At 54.7% G+C, this 18,982-nt stretch overlaps 1 protein-coding gene across 1 annotated transcript in view; it reads right to left on the bottom strand.

Annotated features, from left to right (window-relative positions):
- ZNF385C (zinc finger protein 385C) overlaps positions 1-16,222 on the bottom strand; it is a 70,438-nt gene extending 54,216 nt beyond the window's left edge. Inside the window, 3 exon segments of the mRNA XM_058820825.1 lie at positions 16,000-16,065; positions 16,068-16,093; positions 16,095-16,222. Coding sequence (XP_058676808.1) covers positions 16,000-16,065; positions 16,068-16,093; positions 16,095-16,222 — 220 coding nt within the window.
- Positions 16,223-18,982: the final 2,760 nt, after the last annotated feature.

Below are 18,982 nucleotides of genomic sequence, written 5' to 3'. Positions count from 1 at the left end.
GCCCAGGGAGACTCTGAGCCCTGGCAGCACCTCGTGCTCCCCTCACTGTTCGCTGAATCTGCCACAGGGAAATTCCCATAAAATGTGATTTTCCACAAGTGCAGGATCCAGACTGAGACCCAGGCCAGCTCCTGGGCCCCTCCACCCTCACTGCAGGCACAGTCAGCAGGGTCAGCAGCAATGCCACTGGACACACAACACCACAAGCATTGGCACAAACACCACGGGATGGCACTGCCAGCCCCCTTCCCACACCCATGTGTTCCCCTGGCAAAGGTGAGGAGCCACCACGAGCACTTACAGTGATGAGCAGGGTTCCAGCACAGTGGGAAAGTTCTTCCCTCCCAGCTCCCCTCACTCCCACATCTGCATCAGGAGCTTTTCAAGGCAGAAATTGGCTTTTAAGTGAATTTGTGGAGAGCTTCTGGCTAACAGGAGGCCTCCAGCTTAAGCTGGAGCTCTCAAAGGCTCCTCTATTACAAGGCAAATTAAATATTTGATAGTGCTAAGCAAGTGACATTTGCAGTCTGGTCACGCCAGGGGTATCAGATAGAGACATTTGCAATGGGATCTGTTTAAATCCATGTAGTGCTTTGGATGTGTCCATCAAAACAAGCCCAGAGCTTTATTAAAATCAATGTTATCAAACACCCTGCTGGGGGAGGCTCTGGAGCCCACGTGGTGGGGCTGGGGGCAGCTGAGCCCTGCTGAGCTCTGAGGCTGCAGTGAAGCTGTGGAAGAGAATTTTCTTTAAAATTAAAGAGTAGCAAGAGACTTATCCCTGCCTGCAGCAGAAAAAAGGGAAAGCATTGACCCAGCCCCATCTGGAACCTGTTTTCAATCAGATCTCTTCTATATGAGAGGTTTCTGATACCTGATATCAGATCAGACATGCTCCCATCCCAGATCCACACATCCAGAAACTTCCATGAAGTTGTTCAGTGTGACAAATGACAATTCCCTTCTCCACCTCAGCAAGGAAACACGTTTTGTCCAAGTACAACAACACCCCTTCCATCACCTTCCCTAAAAAGAAAAGGGCTTGGAAACATAAAAGGCTGAAAAGGATTTTCTGCATCTGTCACAGGAGATGTGACAAAGTGACACAAAGTGACACAGTGACACTTGTTGACAGTGGACGCCCTTCACGGGCAGATTTGGGGAAGATTTCCTTACCAGCACATGGCTCAGTCCCATCAGCTGTGGTGGCAGGAGGCTCCTGAGAACCAGGACAGCCCTGCCTCTGCCCTTGGGGACCCCCCTGACACCCCAAATTGGCTGAGGGGCCACCCCAGCGCCACCCCCTCTGTCCCAATTCCATGGCACTTGTCACTCCCAAACCTCCCAGCTGCTGGGAAAAGTTTGCAAAAAGCATCTGGAGCTGGAAGGCAGATGACAAGTTTAAAAAACCCAAAACCTAATTTATTGTTTTCTCAGAATTTAGAGTGGGAGGAAGGAAAATGGGACGACCCATGATTTTTTAATGCCTGCAGTTGGCAGCTCCATATTTAATGTGACAGCATCCCTTTAAGAGAAATATGTTCATACACAAGAAAGAAAATAAATTGGCAAAGCAATTTGCTTTCAAGTCAGGCTGACAATTCCCCACTCCAACGTTTTGCTGCAGCCTTTGGGAGAGCTGCAGTGGCCAGCACTCCATGCTGGGCAGGGATCAGAGGTTAAGGATGGGTGACAAGCCCATCTGGGAGCAGTCATTTATCCCAGAGATGGTGCAAAGAGAGGAATAATTCATTGTGTGTGAGGTGACAAGGAGACTGTGCTGTCGTGTTAGCACACTGACAACTCCCCAGCACAAACAGAGCTGCTTGTTACCCACACGATCAAAGGGGCTTCTGCATTTGGGGTAGGAAGGGAGGGAAAAAAGACAGGAAGAAAAGAGCTAAATCAAAGCCTTGTTACTGTTTCTTATGAAAGAAACTTGTGAGAAATGCTTTCTGCAGAGCAATTAGTCCCCAGGATCTGAGGCAGGAGCCCAGCAGGACCCAGCAGGACAGACCTGTCTGACAGGGGACAGCACCATGGCACCAGAGCCATCACTAGGAGAGGCATCAGAACCAGTTAAAACCATCCCTGACTCCTGCATTCCCCCTCACTGAGGGCTGGGGGTCCCCAGAATGATGCTGCACACCCAGCTCATGACGTCCCTGCTGACAGCCAAGCCCCTAAAGCCCTGAGCTGGGTGATGGTGGTGCCACAAAACCCCTGAGCCCCCCAAGGTGGTGCTGGGGGGTCCCCAAAAGTGATGGGGGTGCCACAATTGTGCTGCAGGAGCCTCCAGCCTCAGTTCACACCCTGAAACCCTGCCTTGTCTGTGAGCACCAGAGCTGACAGGCAGGGAAATGAAATGGGACAGATGATAATGAATCGCCCACATCCCTCAGCGACTCCTGGATGTGCAGTAATGAAGTTATACACTGCTCACTGGCTAGAGGACAGGGGAAGAGCTTCAGAGCTGGGGTTTAATCAGTTCAGTGACAAGCATGGCCTGGATTTGCTCCCTCCTCTCACCATGGTTTGGTTTCTACACTCCTCTCCCAGCTCCTGCAGCTCCAGGAGTCCCAGCCCTGCTCCTGCAGCCTGGGGTGAAGCTGCCCAGCTGCTGCAGTGAGAGAATCCTGGGCTGTGCTGGAGCTCACCAGGGTCAGGAGAGCAGCACGTGTGTCCAATTAGAGTGGGAAACCTCTGCTCCCAGGAGGGCACAGGGCAGCCAGCCCTGGCTGGCAGTGCAGGTGGCAGCTGGAGGATTTATTTAAGGTTATTTAATGAGCTCGGGTGGGTCAGAGCTCCTGCTTGAAAGGAATTCCAAAACAGATTCATGATGTTGGAAAGGATGGAAGTTTGACAGGAAAGTCTCACAGATATGTGTGCTTAGCAGAAAGATTTTTAAATCTGATGAAGGAATAGAGATGGAAGCAAGTTTTGATATAGAAGAATTGCTGAGCCAGTCTTACTGGATACCCTTTGCCTTCTTGGTTATGTCAGTTAGGAGAGATTTTTATGACTTAGAGCAAAGGATAAACCTACCCCAAAAAGAAGATGTTTTTACCAAGCAGAAAGATAGCACTGGCAAACAAGTCGGCAAATGTTGCAAGTAGAAAAAAGGTCTCAGAATTTTCCACTGCAAGAAAACTGAAAAACAACTTCTAGCTTAAAGTGTAATGTACTAACTTTGAGTGATTGGAGAACAGTAACATGAATATGGTAATTACAGTAGTTATGGTAGGCTATAGATAAAAGTATAGATAGGTTCTATTGTGTGAAGATGCTCAGCAAAGAAAAGTAAATAATGCATTGTAACCAAAAGAAAAGTATATAATGCATTGTAACCAAAAGAAAAGTATGTAATGCAATGTGGCCTAAACTAAAGGGTCTCCAGGCCTGCCTGCAGCTGGAGCTGACAGCGGTATCTGCATCCTCCAAAAATTTGAGAGACCCCACGGGAATGCCCCACGGCCTCTCCCTTTATTCAAATAAAGCAAAAGGACTCCTCTGCCTCCTTTTTGGACATAAGCCTCTGATGTTTGTGGGTTAATTCTCCTAACTTAAGGGAGGGTTATGCATTAGAGGGAAATCTTTGGTATCAAGCATATCGGGAATTTTTTACCTCTCAAGTACCTCAGCCAATGGGGAAAGAGAGAAGGGAAATTGGGATAAAAAGGAGGCTGCATCCTCCAAAAATTTGAGAGACCGCACAGGAATACCCCATGGCCTCTTCCTTTATTCAAATAAAGTAAAAGGACTCCTCTGCTTCCATTTCGGACATAAACTCCTGATGTTTGTGGGTTAATTCTCCCAGCACAGGCTGTGGGAAGCAGCCGGGGCAGAGGGGCTGCTGACAGCTCCGTCCGCAGCCGGGCCGTGCCAGGCCCCGAGCGTGTCCCAGCCGGGCACAGCTCCAAGGCACGGCCCTGGAGCGGCCTCGGGGCCTCACCGGGATGCCAGGGGGATCCCCGCAGCCTCCAGCCCCTTGCCAGGGCTCCCGGTTCCCCGGTTCCCCGGGGCACAGCGGCGGGAGGCTCCGCGCCGCCGGAGCCGGCGAGAGGCGGAGGCGTTGCTGTTATGAAAACATGCGAGGGCTGTGTCTGAAAACACTGTGAGGAGCCAGCTCCATAAATAGGCCCTTTATGGCTCTTCCCTGAGCTCAGACAGGCTCTTTCACACACGCTGGGCTCCGGCACGGCGGGTTCAAACAGCGCGGGGATGGGTGGGGGACACCGGGGAGCAGCGGGGAAACTGAGGCACGGAGCCCCCCGATGTGCCCGTGGGAGGACAGAGGCCAGGACAGTGACAGGGGGCATTGCAGCTGTCCCCTGCCACCACCTCCGCAGCACACGGCCGCGATTAATCAGCGCATTCGTCAGGGAGCTGTCATTAATTGAGCAGCTCCTGCGGCCGCGGATGGGCTGTGTGGTGGCAGAGGCTGTGAGGGCAGCAGGAGCTCGTCGCTGCTCTGGGCCACATCCACTGAAGGCGGTGACAATTCGGTTTGTGCCCCCTCAGCGAGCGTCCCCCGGTGTGGGAGCGCTGGTGACTAAAGCAGCGGGTGAACAATCAGTGACTCAGCGCGTAATTTTGCTCATTTCGTGCCTTTTTTTAGCGCGGGGAGGACAGAGCTCGCACAGCGAACTCTCTCCAGGCACCGCCACCACTCCCTCACCAGGCACCCACCTGGGGCTGGGCACCCTCCTGCAGGCAGCATCTGCGTGATGTGATTCTGCCACGGAAAACCAAGCTGGAAAACACTGCCAAAGGCTTTGGATTGCTCTTCATTCTCCTTTTTATGGTTTTCTTTCTGACCGGGGAGAAGGCAAGGGGAGCGCTACAGCCGTGGGGAGATGGGGAGCCCTGGTGGCCCCGGTGGCACCGGGAGCCTTGGTAGGCCCAGCAGCCCCGGCAGTCTCGGATGCAAATCTTCTCCATAGTTTAACCCAAACCCTCTCTTAATCAACCTCATCATAGCCCTCTCCTATGCCCTTCCAATCTTAATTGCAGCAGCCTTCCTCATGCTAGTAGAGCGCAGAATCCTGAGCTACATACAAGGCGGAAAGGGCCCAAACATTGTTTGCAAACTCCTACAACCTCTAGCAGACAGTGTGAAACTACTTATCAAAGAGCCTATTCGACCACCAACATCCTCCCCAATCTTATTTATCACAACCCCAATACCAGCCTTACTCCTAGCAATCTCAATCTGAACCCCATTGCCCCTTCCATTCTCCTTAGCAGACCTCAACCCAGGCCTGCTCTTCCTATTAGCCATGGTGAGCTTAGCAGGGTACTCCATCCTATGATCAGGCTGAGCTTCCAAATCAAAATATTCAGGCCCAGCAGCCCCGGGAGCCCCGGCTGAGCAGCTCACACCGCCCTGGCACTGTCCTGGCAGCTGCCTTGATCAAGAGCAAAGCACTGAGCTCTTGTTTTGGCGGTAACTGATGTCTGCAAACACCAGGTCTGGCTGGAATTAAGGAGATCTTGGAGCTGGAGTTGTGCTAAGCACCCTGAGCTGCCAGAGGAGCCTCTGCTGGGACCCACCTGCCTCAGCCTGAGCACCAATGGCTGCATCCTGCAGGCTGGGGACTGGCACAGACACATTTTATGAAAAATCCTTTCCTTAGGATTTTTCCTCCTGAGAAGCTGAGAGGCCTCAGGAACAAAATGTAAACAATGGTTATCTGCTGCTGTGGAATGCAACAGGTGCATCTGGGATTGGTCTCATGTGGTTGTTTCTAATTAATGGCCAATCACAGTGAGCTCGGACTCTGTCACAATCTTTGTTATTCTTTCCTATTCTAGTCTTAGCTAGCTGTCTGATGAAATACTTTCTTCTATTCTTTTAGTATAGTTTCAATATAATATATATCATAAAATAATAAATCAAACCTTCTGAAACATGGACTCAGATCTGCATCTCTTCCCTCATCCTCAGACCCCTGTGAACACTGTCACAGGGGACAGGGATGTGCCAGCAGTTCCCTCTCATCCTTACAGACAGGGCAGCCACAGCACAGCAGGTGTATGAGTGCAGAAACCCGATTGTGAGGGCAGTTCCAGCCCCATGTCTGCACCTCCAGGTGATCCATGCAGAAATGCAGAACGAGGTCAATGTCCTTGGCACTGCCACCACACCTGGATGGATCCCCCTCATCCAGGGGAGCCACTCACAGGTCCCCTATCCTAAGGCGACGTTGTGGTGCTTGTATCCCCATCTGTGTGTTCTGTTATGCTGGATATCATGTTCTGTGCCTTCAAGTCTGGCTCTGAAGAGCAAATGTTTTGTTTGCGTTCTCTTATCAGCCTGGTGGGACACACAGACAGGGCAGTACATGGTGCTGCTTTTGCTTTTTGCTTTGCTTTTCGCTTTGCTCTTGCTTCTGCTTTTCTCCTGCTTTTTGCTTCTGCTCATTTGTTTAGCTAAGCAGTCCAAATTTTCCCTGGACTGTTTCTCCTTTCCCTTTTTTGGACCTACTTGAACCTGCTCCGGACTGGGACCTGGGAAACACCAAGAATTTGCACCTTGCGGCTGCAGCAGCTGCCCCAGCACCCCAAGGACTGATAACAGAGTGACCACCCCCAGGAGAGACTTTGTGAATTTGTCATCTTTTTTCAGAGTGGTGTCATCTGGTATTGTTCATTTTGTGTGCTGGGGGGTGCTGTGCCTGTTAAATAAACAGGTTCTTTCCACTTCTCTCCAAGGAATCCTTCCCAACCCGGTTGTGGGGAGAAGCCGAGCAGGTTTGCTTTCTGGAGGGGCCCCTTTGGAGGTTTACTCCCAAATTTGCCCTAAACCAGGACATCCCCCCATGCTATCCCTCGTGCAGGGATCTGTGCAATCACACAGCGCCAGCCATGCCCATCTCCCAGGGCACCTGCAAAATGTCACCCAGTGCCACCAAACCCTCTGATGGGGGCAGTAACACAGCCCCAAAGCAGCCCCAGCCACCGGAGGACAGCGAGTTGTCACCTCCTTAAAGCAGCTTTGTCTTTGCGTTCTCTTTAATGGTTTCCCAGCTGCTTCCCCATTTCAGCCGATAATGGGACTTCACTCCCTATCTGGGTCTGAGAGGCGCTTGCCTTGTTCAGGCTGGAGAAAATCAATTCCCCTCTCACTCAAGTCTTTGCAAGAGAGATGAACTAAAGATCGTGCGTGCCTGAGCAAAATATTTATTCAGTCTGGGAACAGATTTACTTTTGAACCTTCTATAAATACAGCTGAGGGCCCCCATTTAATCCCTCACCAGAAGACCTAATTTTATTTGTTTTATGTTTTGAAGAATTCTCCCTTTTCCAAGGCCTTGTCAGCAGGTGAGGAGAGGCAGGATTGTTGGCACCCAGCTTGGCAGTGCCTGATCCCACTGCAGGAGGGGGTCTGGGGGTGACAGGGTCAGCAAGGTCTGGGTTCTGCAGGATTTCCTGCTCTGTGTTACTGATTTACACCCATCAAAGCCCCGCTGGAGCCAGGGCAGGCAGGGAGAGGCCAAATCCCTCACAGAGGCTCTTTGTGACCCTGCCTGCCCTGCCCATCCCTGTGCTGGGGGCAGAGTAGCTCAGCAGGGCCATTCACAAACCCTCTGCAGCTCCTCAAGACCTGAGGCCACCTTCCACAGACGCAGCAGAGACCCTGCCTGGCCCCACAGCATCTCACCACCCTAATTCTCCAAGGATTCTGTCACCCCAGAGCCACTGGAGCTGCACAGGGGCTGGGTTCCCATCCCTGGAGGGAGAAGGAAAAGCTCCTTGGGGGTGGTGGGCAGTGGGAGCAGCTCCCAGGGCTCTCAGGGCATCCTGCCACCTGCCAGCATCTCTGCCACGCACCACTGTGCCCTTGCCAGAGGGTTTGCCCAAGCCCTTAGGAGGAGAAGTGCTCCCAAGGACAAACTGAGAAGCTTTCCCAGCAGGTGCCAAGAGCCAGCCAGTGCTGGAGATGATTTTCTGCCACCAGAACCCACCTTGGCACTGCCCTGGGAGGGTCCAGAGCCCCCATGCCCATAGGAGCAGCACTGGCACTGCAGCAGGGCTGGCACAGGCCAGCATTGGAGGCGCAGGGGGCTGCCAGGTGCCTCTAAATGCCTTTGTGTCATCCCTGCATTGGTCTGTGCCCATCCTGCCCAGGGATTCTGGCACTGATTGTGCCTTCCATGGAGCACACAGGTCACCACCAGGAAGGTGAGATTCAGGTGTGAGCCCTGCAGTGCCAGCCCCAGGTCCCTTCCTGAGTTGTGCAGCAGCTCCTGGCCAGGAGTGAGACCCAGCATGGACAGACCCAGCATGGACAGACCCAGCCTGGACAAGGGAATTGTTGTTTTCCCATCTGGCTTATCCCCAGCCCTTGGAAGACTCCTCCAAAGGCACAGTGTGCTCTGCACCACAACTGGCTCGCTTCTTTGACACATTTATTAAATTGTTATTACACCTGCTGGCTAATTACCCCCTCTGGAAACCAGAGGACACAGAAATTTGACATCAACCTGTGCAATCCTGCAGCAATACAGATGCTGGCCAGGTCTGGGGGGCTTGGGAGAAGTTGGGGACTGGGAACATGGCTCTATGGAAGTGTTCCTCACTGCCCCACAGTCCAGTTGCTGTTGGCTAATTACACCTGTTGGCTAATTACTTCCTCTGGAAACCAGAGGGCACAAAAATTTGATATTGGCCTGTGCAATCCTGCAGCACTACAGATGCTGGGCAGGTCTGGGGGGTTCAGTGGGGCTTGGGAAAAGTTTGGAACTGCTCTGTGGGGTGTTTCTCCCCTTCCCCACCAGTCCAGCTGCCCCATTTCCCAGCCAGATGGGCAGTGGGGAGCCCAGGATTGATGGAGAACCCCCTGCATCCCACGCCTGGGGTGCCAGCACTGCCCTGGCTGAGCGCAGATTAATCTGGGAGACCTTTAATCCTCTAAAACCCTTTCGTAACAGCCCTCAAAAATAAGCCTGGAGAGTTCCTAATACTTCTTGAAAATTTGGAGAGGGGATATTTATAGGCCCTGGCTTTGGATGAGAGGAAGCACACCCAGCTCTGGCTGGGAGGGCTCTGAGGTGCAGAACCTGCCCCAGCCCAGCTCTGTGCCACTCCCATCTCCTGCTGGCTCCATAACAGGCTGCCCTTGTTTGGGATTTTTATGATTTTTTATTTTTTTTTCCTACGAGCGTTTGAGGCTCCTCAGAAGAGCACAGAGCGGCTCTGTGCCTCCAGCCCTTCAAAGCAACGCGGAGCAGAAGCGCTTCCGACCAACACAAACAGCACTGACGCCCCCTGGGCACCTGGCTGGGGAAACCACACAAACTGACAGAGAAAGTTCAGAAAAAAAAAAAAACCTAAATGGGGCAGAAGTTACCCACACCCGCAAAAAAACAGGAGGTTAGGGTTGTTCCCTGCTGGTTTCCATCAGTGGTGGCCGCTGGTTTCTCTGCCATACTGATCCTGGCAAGGACATTCAGGGCAGCAAACCACACAGACTGAGAGAGAAAATTCAGAAAAAAAACCCTAAAATTAGGCAGAAGTTACCCACATCCACAAAATACAGGAGGTTTGGGTCGTTCCCTGCTGGTTTCCACCATTGGCATCTCTGCCACATTGTCCTGGTCCTGGCAGGGACATCCAGGGCAGCAAAACACACAGACTGACAGAGAAAGTTGAAAAAAAACCCCTAAAATGTGGCAGAAGTTACCCATATCCACAAAAACCAGGAGCTTTGGGTCCTGCTCTGCTAGTTTCCACCAGCGGTGGCCACTGGCATCTCTGCCACGTTGTCCTGGCAGGGATCTCCAGGGCAGCAAACCACACAGACTGACAGAGAAAATTCAGAAAAAAACCCTAAAATTAGGCAGAAGTTACCCACATCCACGAAATACAGGAGGTTTGGGTTGTTCCCTGCTGGTTTCCACCATTGGCATCTCTGCCACATTGTCCTGGTCCTGGCAGGGACATCCAGGGCAGCAAACCACACAAACCGACAGAGAAAGTTCAGGAAAAACCCAAAATGTGGCAGAAGTTACCCACATCCACAAAATACAGAAGGTTTGGGTCCTGCTCTGCTGGTTTCCACCACTGGCATCTCTGCCACCCTGTCCTGGTCCTGGCAGGGACATCCAGGGTAGCACAAGAGCCAAGTGGCAACTGGAAAGAGGCAAATCATTGGTTTCACATCCCTCCTGCTTCAACAGATAAAGGGAAAAATATCCTCAAAAAAAGCTCTTAGCCCTTTGCCAGTGGTTTTACAGAAAAGTCACCAAAGATGTCCCCAAGGCAGAATTCTGCAGTTCCAAGGCAGCAGAGCTCTCAGAGAACTGGGGGTGGCAAGAAGATGAGAACCCCCCATGATCCTAAACAGGCAAAACCCACCCCACATTCAGCAATTCCTGCTGCAGGGGCCAGATGTCAGAGCAGAAATGCTCAAACTGCAGACAGAGGGGCACAGCCTGATCCCCAACAGAGCCCCCAGCTCATCCCTGACTGGGAGTGAGCAGAGCTGGCCCAGAGCTGCCAGCAGCACACCTGTGGGCCAGAGGAACCCAAAACTTCACCAAAAGAAGCATCAGGGATGCTCAGCTCCCTCAGCACCCTGAGCCCAGCAAGGTCCAGCAGCTGCAGCAGCTCCTGGCTCCAGGCAGACCCAGCTTCACCTCAAAATGTTTCCTTTGCAATTTCCCAGTGATCTTCCTTATCAACTAATTAAAACATTTCCATAATTAGGCCAGGGAAAATCACGACTCGGGAACGTTCCCGTTTCAAAGCAGCACAGATCTGTTCCGTGTCAAGGGCTGGGAGCTCTCACCAGAGCCAGGTTCCTCCAGAAACCTCTCCCATGACCAGGATTCCTCCTGAGCCCACCCCTGCAGGCCCCCAAGCCCACCAGCAGCCCCTCTGCCAGGAATCCATCCTGGGGAAAAGGCTGCTTCCATTTCAGGGGGAAAGTGGTGGGGTTTGTATAAAATAAAACGATAAAAGTGCCTCTGACAGGATTCTCTGTGCCTTCAGCCCCTGTGGAGCCAGGAGTGCTTGGGGAACATGCAGAGCAAAATTCTCCCTGTGCCCCCAGCCTGGTGCCATGGCCAGGGCATCCTGGTGCCTCTGAAATGCCAACACCTGCACCAGGGAACCTCCCACAGGAGCTGGGGCATCCCCTGCTCGCAGAGCAGCTCATGGTTCCTAAATCTGCAGGTTCCTTTTGGCAAATAAATTATATTTCTAAGAAAGATGGAGCAGTTTTACAGCTGGGGCATCCCTGCTCGCAGAGCAGCTCATGGTTCCTAAATCTGCAGGTTCCTTTTGGCAAATAAATTATATTTCTAAGAAAGATGGAGCAGTTTTACAGCTGGGGCATCCCTGCTCACAGAGCAGCTCATGGTTCCTAAATCTGCAGGTTCCCTTTGGCAAGTAAATTGCATTTCTAAGAGAAATGGAGCAGTTTTACAGCTGGGGCATCCCCTGCTCACAGAATGGCTCCTAAATCTTCAGGTTCCCTTTACAAATAAATTGTATTTCTAAGAGAAATGGAGCAGTTTTACAGCTGGGGCATCCCCTGCTCACAGAGCAGCTCATGGCTCCTCAATCTGCAGGTTCCTTTCGATGACTGGCGAGTAAATTGTTGTATTTCTAAGAGAAATGGAGCAGTTGTTAGGGTGCAGCTGCAGCCTGGGTTTCCTTGAGAGCACACACATAATTCCTGACAGGGGCTTTCTGACACAGAAATTATGGAGCTATTTTGGAGGCAATCTCAGAACATCGTACTAAGAAACAGCCTTTGTACATCACAATATCGTTGCTAAATTGACAAATAGACCCTCATGGGTTTCATTATTCTGCTCTGGGAGCACATTTTTGCATTTTTATCATCCCTAGAAATGATTAAAGAGCTGCAGAACCGAGGGCTCTGGCTTTGGAACACTCAAACTCCAGTCCTGATTGAGCTGAGGAGAAGCAGTTGGAAGGGCTGCAGGGCTTGGAAAGGAAATTTTTGCCCTTTTAATGTGTAAATCTGGCACGTTTTCGAGACTGTCTGTTGGTCCCACTGCAGGTTTGGGAATTCACCAGTGTAAAAGGATGTGACATATCCAGTGCTGGGTTGGGAACATCCCTGCAATGGTTCAGTCAATAGCAAACCTGGGCTGTGCACTCCTAGAAACACATTGATCTCCCCAGGAACACCAGATAAAAGCCAAACAGGAGGGAGATCCCCAGAAATACAACAAATAAGAGCCCAGAGACCAGGGTTCCTTTAGGAGTGATGTCTGAGGGGGCTGGGGCGATGCTCAAGGAGCGTCTGTGGAATTTGGGAATTGCTGTACATGGTCACAGCATCACTCCAGGCTCTGCACATTGCTGCCAGCCCATGGGGGTGAACAGGAGGCAGGATGAGCTCTGTCCATGCCCCTGTCCCTGTCCCCAGTGGCAATTTGTCCTGGAACAGCTGGGAATGCTGGGCAGAGCATGAACCCCCATAAACAGAGCAGAGAACATCAGAGCATGAACCCCCATAAACAGAGCAGAGAACATCAGGCAGGTGGGGAGGGATGGGATGGGATGGGATGGGATGGGATGGGATGGGATGGGATGGGATGGGATGGGATGGATGGGATAGCATGGCATGGCATGGCATGGCATGGCATGGCATGGCATGGCATGGATGGGATGGGATGGTATGGATGGGATGGGATGGGATGGATGGATGGATGGATGGATGGATGGATGGATGGATGGATGGATGGATGGATGGGAGGGATGGAATGGGATGGGATAGGATGGGATGGGATGGGATGGGATGGATGGGTTGGGATGGGATGGGATGGGGCGGGATGGGATGGGATGGATGGATGGATGGGATAGCATGGCATGGCATGGCATGGCATGGCATCCAGGACAATGGAACCTCCTCACCTGAGCAGCCAGACCCCAGCCCTCACCCAGCATGGCCAGGACATGCAGCCCTTCACAGCCCAGCACTGGGGTCCAAGCCCTGAGGCCAGTGAGCCACCAGCTCCCAGAAATGTTTGTTACTTCTGGTGCTGTTAAACAGCCTCCCAAATTCTCCATGCAGAGGCTGCTGCTCTGTCAGAGCTGAGCAGCACCTGGGCAGTGAGAGAGAGCAGCTGCTCTGGAGCCCCAGGCAAGGAGGGTGGGAGCTCAGAAATGGGAATTCAGGGGTGGGGGCTCAGGGATGGGAATTCAGGGATGGGGGCTCAGGGATGGGAGCTCAGGGATGGGGGCTCAGGAATGCTCAGGGGTGTGAGCTCAGGGATGGGAGTTTAGGGATGCTCAGGAAGGGAACTCAGGGATGCTCAGGAAGGAAACTCAAGGATGGGAGCTCAGGAATGCTCAGGGATGCTCAGGGATGCTCGGGGATGCCAGCCCAGGAATGCTCAGGGATGTCAGCCCAGGAATGCCAGCCCAGGGATGCCCAGGGATGCTCAGGGATGCCAGCCCAGGAATGCCAGCCCAGGGATGCCCAGGGATGCTCAGGGATGCCAGCCCAGGAATGCCAGCCCAGGAATGCTCAGGGATGCCAGCTCAGGAATGCCAGCCCAGGAATGCCAGCCCAGGGATGCTCAGGGATGCCAGCCCAGGAATGCCAGCCCAGGGATGCTCAGGGATGCCAGCTCAGGAATGCCAGCCCAGGAATGCCAGCCCAGGAATGCTCAGGGATGCCAGCTCAGGAATGCCAGCCCAGGGATGCTCAGGGATGCTCAGGGATGCCAGCCCAGAAATGCCCAGGGATGCTCAGGGATGCCAGCCCAGAAATGCCAGCCCAGGAATGCCAGCCCAGGGATGCTCAGGGATGCCCAGGGATGCCTGCCCAGGAATGCCAGCCCAGGGATGCTCAGGGATGCCCAGGGATGCCAGCCCAGGAATGCCAGCCCAGGGATGCTCAGGGATGCCAGCCCAGGAATGCCCAGGGATGCTCAGGGATGCCAGCCCAGGAATGCCAGCCCAGGAATGCCCAGGAATGCTCAGGGATGCCAGCCCAGGAATGCCAGCCCAGGAATGCCCAGGGATGCCAGCCCAGGAATGCCAGCCCAGGGATGCTCAGGGATGCCCAGGGATGCCAGCCCAGGAATGCCAGCCCAGGGATGCCCAGGGATGCTCAGGGATGCCAGCCCAGGAATGCCAGCCCAGGGATGCCCAGGGATGCTCAGGGATGCCAGCCCAGGAATGCCAGCCCAGGGATGCTCAGGGATGCCAGCCCAGGAATGCCAGCCCAGGAATGCCAGCCCAGGAATGCCAGCCCAGGAATGCCCAGGGATGCTCAGGGATGCCAGCCCAGGGATGCCAGCCCAGGGATGCTCAGGGATGCCAGCCCAGGAATGCCAGCCCAGGGATGTTCGTGTACAAGGCTCACAGCAGGAAGGCACAGCCTGGCGTGACGTCAGAGCCCTGCTCACGCAGATCCTGCTCTGAGCATTCACAGGCACAGCCACATCCAGGGGCACAGCAGCCTTTCCCCAGCACGTGGCAGATTACAGAGCCAGCACAAAATCCACAGAGCACGGCATCCTCACCCTGCCCTGAACTCTGCACAGGGCACGAGAGCTTCTGGCTGGCAGAATCACACTGGCAGCTACCAAGGGACCAGCACAGCTCCTCCATCCCCACGGAGCCCTCCCACACAAGTGACATTCAGCAAAGCCACTGGGCTGGAAAAACACCTGCAGTCACTTAAAAAAAGTCAGTGGTGGTGGATTTGGATGGTGGTGGCTGAAGGAACTCCCAGCCAGGCTGGCAGCCGGGACAGAGCCTCATTTATCTGCAGGCTGTCACACACACTGCCCTTTGGTGCGATTTGCAGACACAAACATCTCCACTCCCCACTCAGACATCCCAGGTGAGCAGGGGGTGAAACCAATGTGCTGAGCAGGGCAGGGCCAGCTCCTGCCTCACATTTTCACCCAAAATTCATTCCTGTAGGGCAAAAGTGCTGCCATACTTCATGGGACACACAGACACATCCAGCTGCAGGGGCAGCTCCAGCAGCAAGGCTGAACCAACCTGGAAGCCCCAAGAGTGCAATGCCAAGCTCTCGACCCCTCACCCTTCACACAGAACCATCTCCTCTGTTTAGGCAGCACTTTCGAATTTTGCTCTGCAAACAAATCTTGTGCCAAGCTGTTGTTTTGCCACCCGCCCATCCAGCAGGAGCGGCGCTGCCAAGGGCAGGCACGGGCACGTCCCTGTGCGGGATCCGCGGGCTTTGCCCTGGGGCAGAGCAAGCCCCAGCCCTGCCCACCCCGATGCAAACTCCGTAAAAGCTTCCAGCATAACTCTGTGCTGCTCCGAGTTAGCAAAGTCTGCTGGAAAGGGCCGGGGGAGAGCCTCAATCCCCTTCTGCCTCCACATTCCTGGAGCAGGGCACCGCGCTGCTCCCACCCGGAGACACGGCCGACAGAAAGAGCTTTTGTACAGCTCTCTGAAGGTCTTTCCGTAAGAGCCAAGAGTGCCGTGGAGGCAGCCAGAGCCTCGGCTCCGTTCCCAGCCCGGATCCCAGCAGGGCACGGCTCTGGGTGTGCTGTGCACGGTGACAGCGCGGCCGGGCCCGGAGGGGCCAAGCGCGGCTCCACCGCCCCTGCCCCACCTGGGCAGCAGCCCCGGCACCTCCTGGGCCAGCGCTGCCCGTGCCCATGCCCATGCCCATGCCCGTGCCCATGCCCGTGCCCGTGCCCAGGCGCTGCGGCAGAGCCCGGTGCCGCTCACACCCCACGGTACCGGGGTTACCGGACCAGCCGGGGTTACCGGGTCCCGCTCGGAGAGGGAACCTCGCTGAAGTTCCGCTCCAGAAGTTCCCGTCTCCCCTGACCCCTCCGGGCCGGGGTCCCGCCGCCCTCTGTCCCGTGTCCGGTTACCGCCGGGATGGAGCGCGGGGAGCAGATCGAACACCCGGCCCCGACCCCGAATCCCGGGGCCTTTCCAGCGCATCCCCCGCCGCCTCCCACAACTTTCCCGAGCCCGCAACTCCCCGTGCCCGCAGCCCGGCCCCGCGGCCGCCCGTACCTGCCCAGCCGCCCGGCTCCGCCGCCGTCTGCAGCATCCTCCCGCCGGCTCCCCGCTCCCGGCGTGCGAGCGCGCTCCAGGAGGAGGAGGAGGAGGAGGAGGAGGAGGAGGAAGAGGAGGAGGAGGAGGAAGGGAGGGGGGGGATGAAGGCAGCGCGCGCGCCGCCGCGGTCCAGCCCCCACTGGGCGCCGCACGGAGTGGGAGGGGAACGGCGGCGGCACATCCCGCATCTACATCCCGCAGCTGCGTCCCGGTTCTGCATCCCGGGGCTGAATCCCGGTGCTGCATCCCGGGGCTGAATCCCGGTGCTGCATCCCGGGGCTGAATCCTGCAGCTGCATCCCGGGGTTGCATCCCGCAGCTGTATCCCGGGGTTGCATCCCGCAGCTGTATCCCAGTTCTGCATCCCGGGGCTGAATTCTGGTGCTGCATCCCCGTGCTACATCCCTCAGCTGCATCCCGGTGCTGATTCCCATAGCTGCATCCCTCAGCTGCATCCCGGGGCTGCATCCCACAGCTGCATCCCACAGCTGCATCCCGGTTCTGCATCCCGGGGCCGCATCCTTTGCTGAATCCCTGAGCTGCATCCCGGTTCCGCATCCCACAGCATCCCCAGCGCCTCGGGGCCACCCTCCCGTCGCGCACCCCTCGCTCACGGCTGCCCCAGGATGGGATGGTGGCACAGAGCAGCTCTCCAGGCTCTTTCCCGGGGGGGTTGGGGGGTCGCTGAGGTGTGTGTCACAGAGGAGGGTGACACCGCGGGCCTGGGGGGAGGACACCTGAATTTCAGGGTGCTGAGATGCTGTGTGTGACCAGCGCCCCGGAGAATGGGGGGACAGGTGCCAGACCCGCACCCTGAGTGGCACAGACAGCCCGACCCTGCAGGGTGGTGACATTTCCAGGGAGGTGACGTTCCCAAGGAGGTGACATTCCCAGAGTGGTGACATGCCCAGGGAGATGACATCCCCAGGGCGGTGACATCCCCAGGGCGGTGACATCCCCAAGGATGTGACATCCCCAGGGAGGTGACACGCTGTTCTGTGCCGATGACACAGCCTCTGCTCCCACCCAGGGACAGAACCTCGGCCATGCCCGGCTGCTCCAGGAGGGAGAGGCAGAGCGAGGGGCGGGATGGAGGGAGGGGACGGCCGGAGACGCTCCTGGCTCCTCTGTCATCGCAGAGGTGCCGCCAGGCAAAGGCGCCTGTGCTCAGCCTTGTGCTAAGATCAACAATTTTAAGTGCAGAAGTCGGAGCTGGGCTGTCGCTGTCATCGTTGTTAAATATTTTAGCAGCTCCCAGAACCTTTCAGCGGGGCCGCACAGTGCTGACACAGGAGAGGAGATGGAAAAGCCTCCTGCTGCCCGCCCCGAGGAATTCGCTGTCTAGACACGTTATATAATCACATCTTGCCCTCCTCCAGGACACTTTGCAGAGGTTCTCAAAGCACTTCCCAAAACTGCTAACTGAGCTTTGGGAGGGAGCTGCTCTGGCCCAGAGCCCTGTGCTCCAGCAGGCACCCAGGGGCAGCTGCCTGCTCACTGCTTTTCCATAAAAACACAGAATTGGTGTCAGGATGCAGAGGTGGGATTGGTCCCCGTGCTGCCCCTGGCAGAGGTTGGAGGATGCAGAAATGGGGGCAGAGCTGCTCCAAACCCCTCCGTGCCTGCAGGAGGCTCCAGGGCCAGCAGCTACCAGGGAGGAATCCCAGTGTGAGTCACTCCTGGGTCTGGAGATGGTGGAACAGCAGCAGCAGATCCCTCCTGTCCACACCAGGAGTCCTTTCCCTGCTGCCAGAGCCAGGTCCCCACTGTGGCACCACTGAGCCTCACCATAAATCACTTTGGGTTTCCAGAGCCCTTGTGCCAAAGCTCAGTGCATTTGTTGGCTGTGCCATCTGATTTTCACAGTGTAGGATGATGTTTTTTCATCCCTATAAATAATTACAGGCGCTCTAATGGATCTCAAACTTTGCTGCACCTTGGCTGTCAGGAGCCTGATGATGATGGTGTAGGAGCTGAGGCAGGACTGGGTCTTTTCCACACTTTTTTCATTTACTTTAACCCTTTCAGCCTCATCCTGATGTAGGAATGTACCCCCTGTTGATGGAGTGACTAAATTATCTTTTATCTCATTTTTATTTGAGCTACAAATTAGAAATTCAAGATGTAAAATTTGAGAAGAAACAGCTGAATACTCCCCTTCCATGGGGATCAGGAAGTGCAGACATGAGGATCTTAGATGACCACAGCTCCCAGAATTCCAGCACTGGGGATGCATTTGTGAACTCTGGGTTCTCCCTTCCAAGGGCAGCCCTTCGTCCCTGTTTGTGCCAATCTCATGGTCACCCTCAGACATTTTGGATTGCTGCAGATATGTCCAAAACTGAAGACAAAACTGTAAATAAAGAGAAGGTCATCTGAAGTGCCACGGGACAGAGCAGCACAGGGCACAGCACACCCAGCCCCTCCATCACTCTGGAGCTGCTCATAAAATTTCTCCCAACCCCATTCTCAGTTCTGTGCAGCAATTTTGAGCATTTGAAGAAGCAGAAATGAGCCTCTGGGGAAACAGGATTGGGTGCTGCCAGGAAGGAGGGAGCTGTGAGGGAATGGGCACTGCCAGGAAGGAATGGGCACTGTCAGGGCAATATTTCCTTTTTCTTCATCTTTCTGGAGCTCAGCAGTTCTGCTTTCAGCAAACAGGGGGTTTTACAATTACAGCAATGTCCTCCATCCTTTGGCAGCTCTGACAGGTTTGTAAATCTTCACACAAAGTTGGTAATTGTTTCTATGGGCTAAAATGGAAGGCACAAAAGGTGTTTTTGACTCTGTGCCAAGGTCTCTGAGCCCCTTGCGGGGTGTGGAGCCACCCAGGGCAGCCAGAGGGATGTCCTGGGCTCTGACAGGACCCAGTGGGTGCTGCAGGAGTGTCGTGGGGTGACAGCCTTTATCCCAATGTCGTGTGTTGTGTCTGGCAGCTGTGC

This window comes from Ammospiza caudacuta, chromosome 27 (assembly GCF_027887145.1).
Source record: "Ammospiza caudacuta isolate bAmmCau1 chromosome 27, bAmmCau1.pri, whole genome shotgun sequence".
Taxonomy (NCBI): Eukaryota; Metazoa; Chordata; class Aves; order Passeriformes; family Passerellidae; genus Ammospiza; species Ammospiza caudacuta.
Note: the sequence above shows the minus strand (reverse complement) of the source record. Positions and strands in the feature narration are given on the sequence as shown.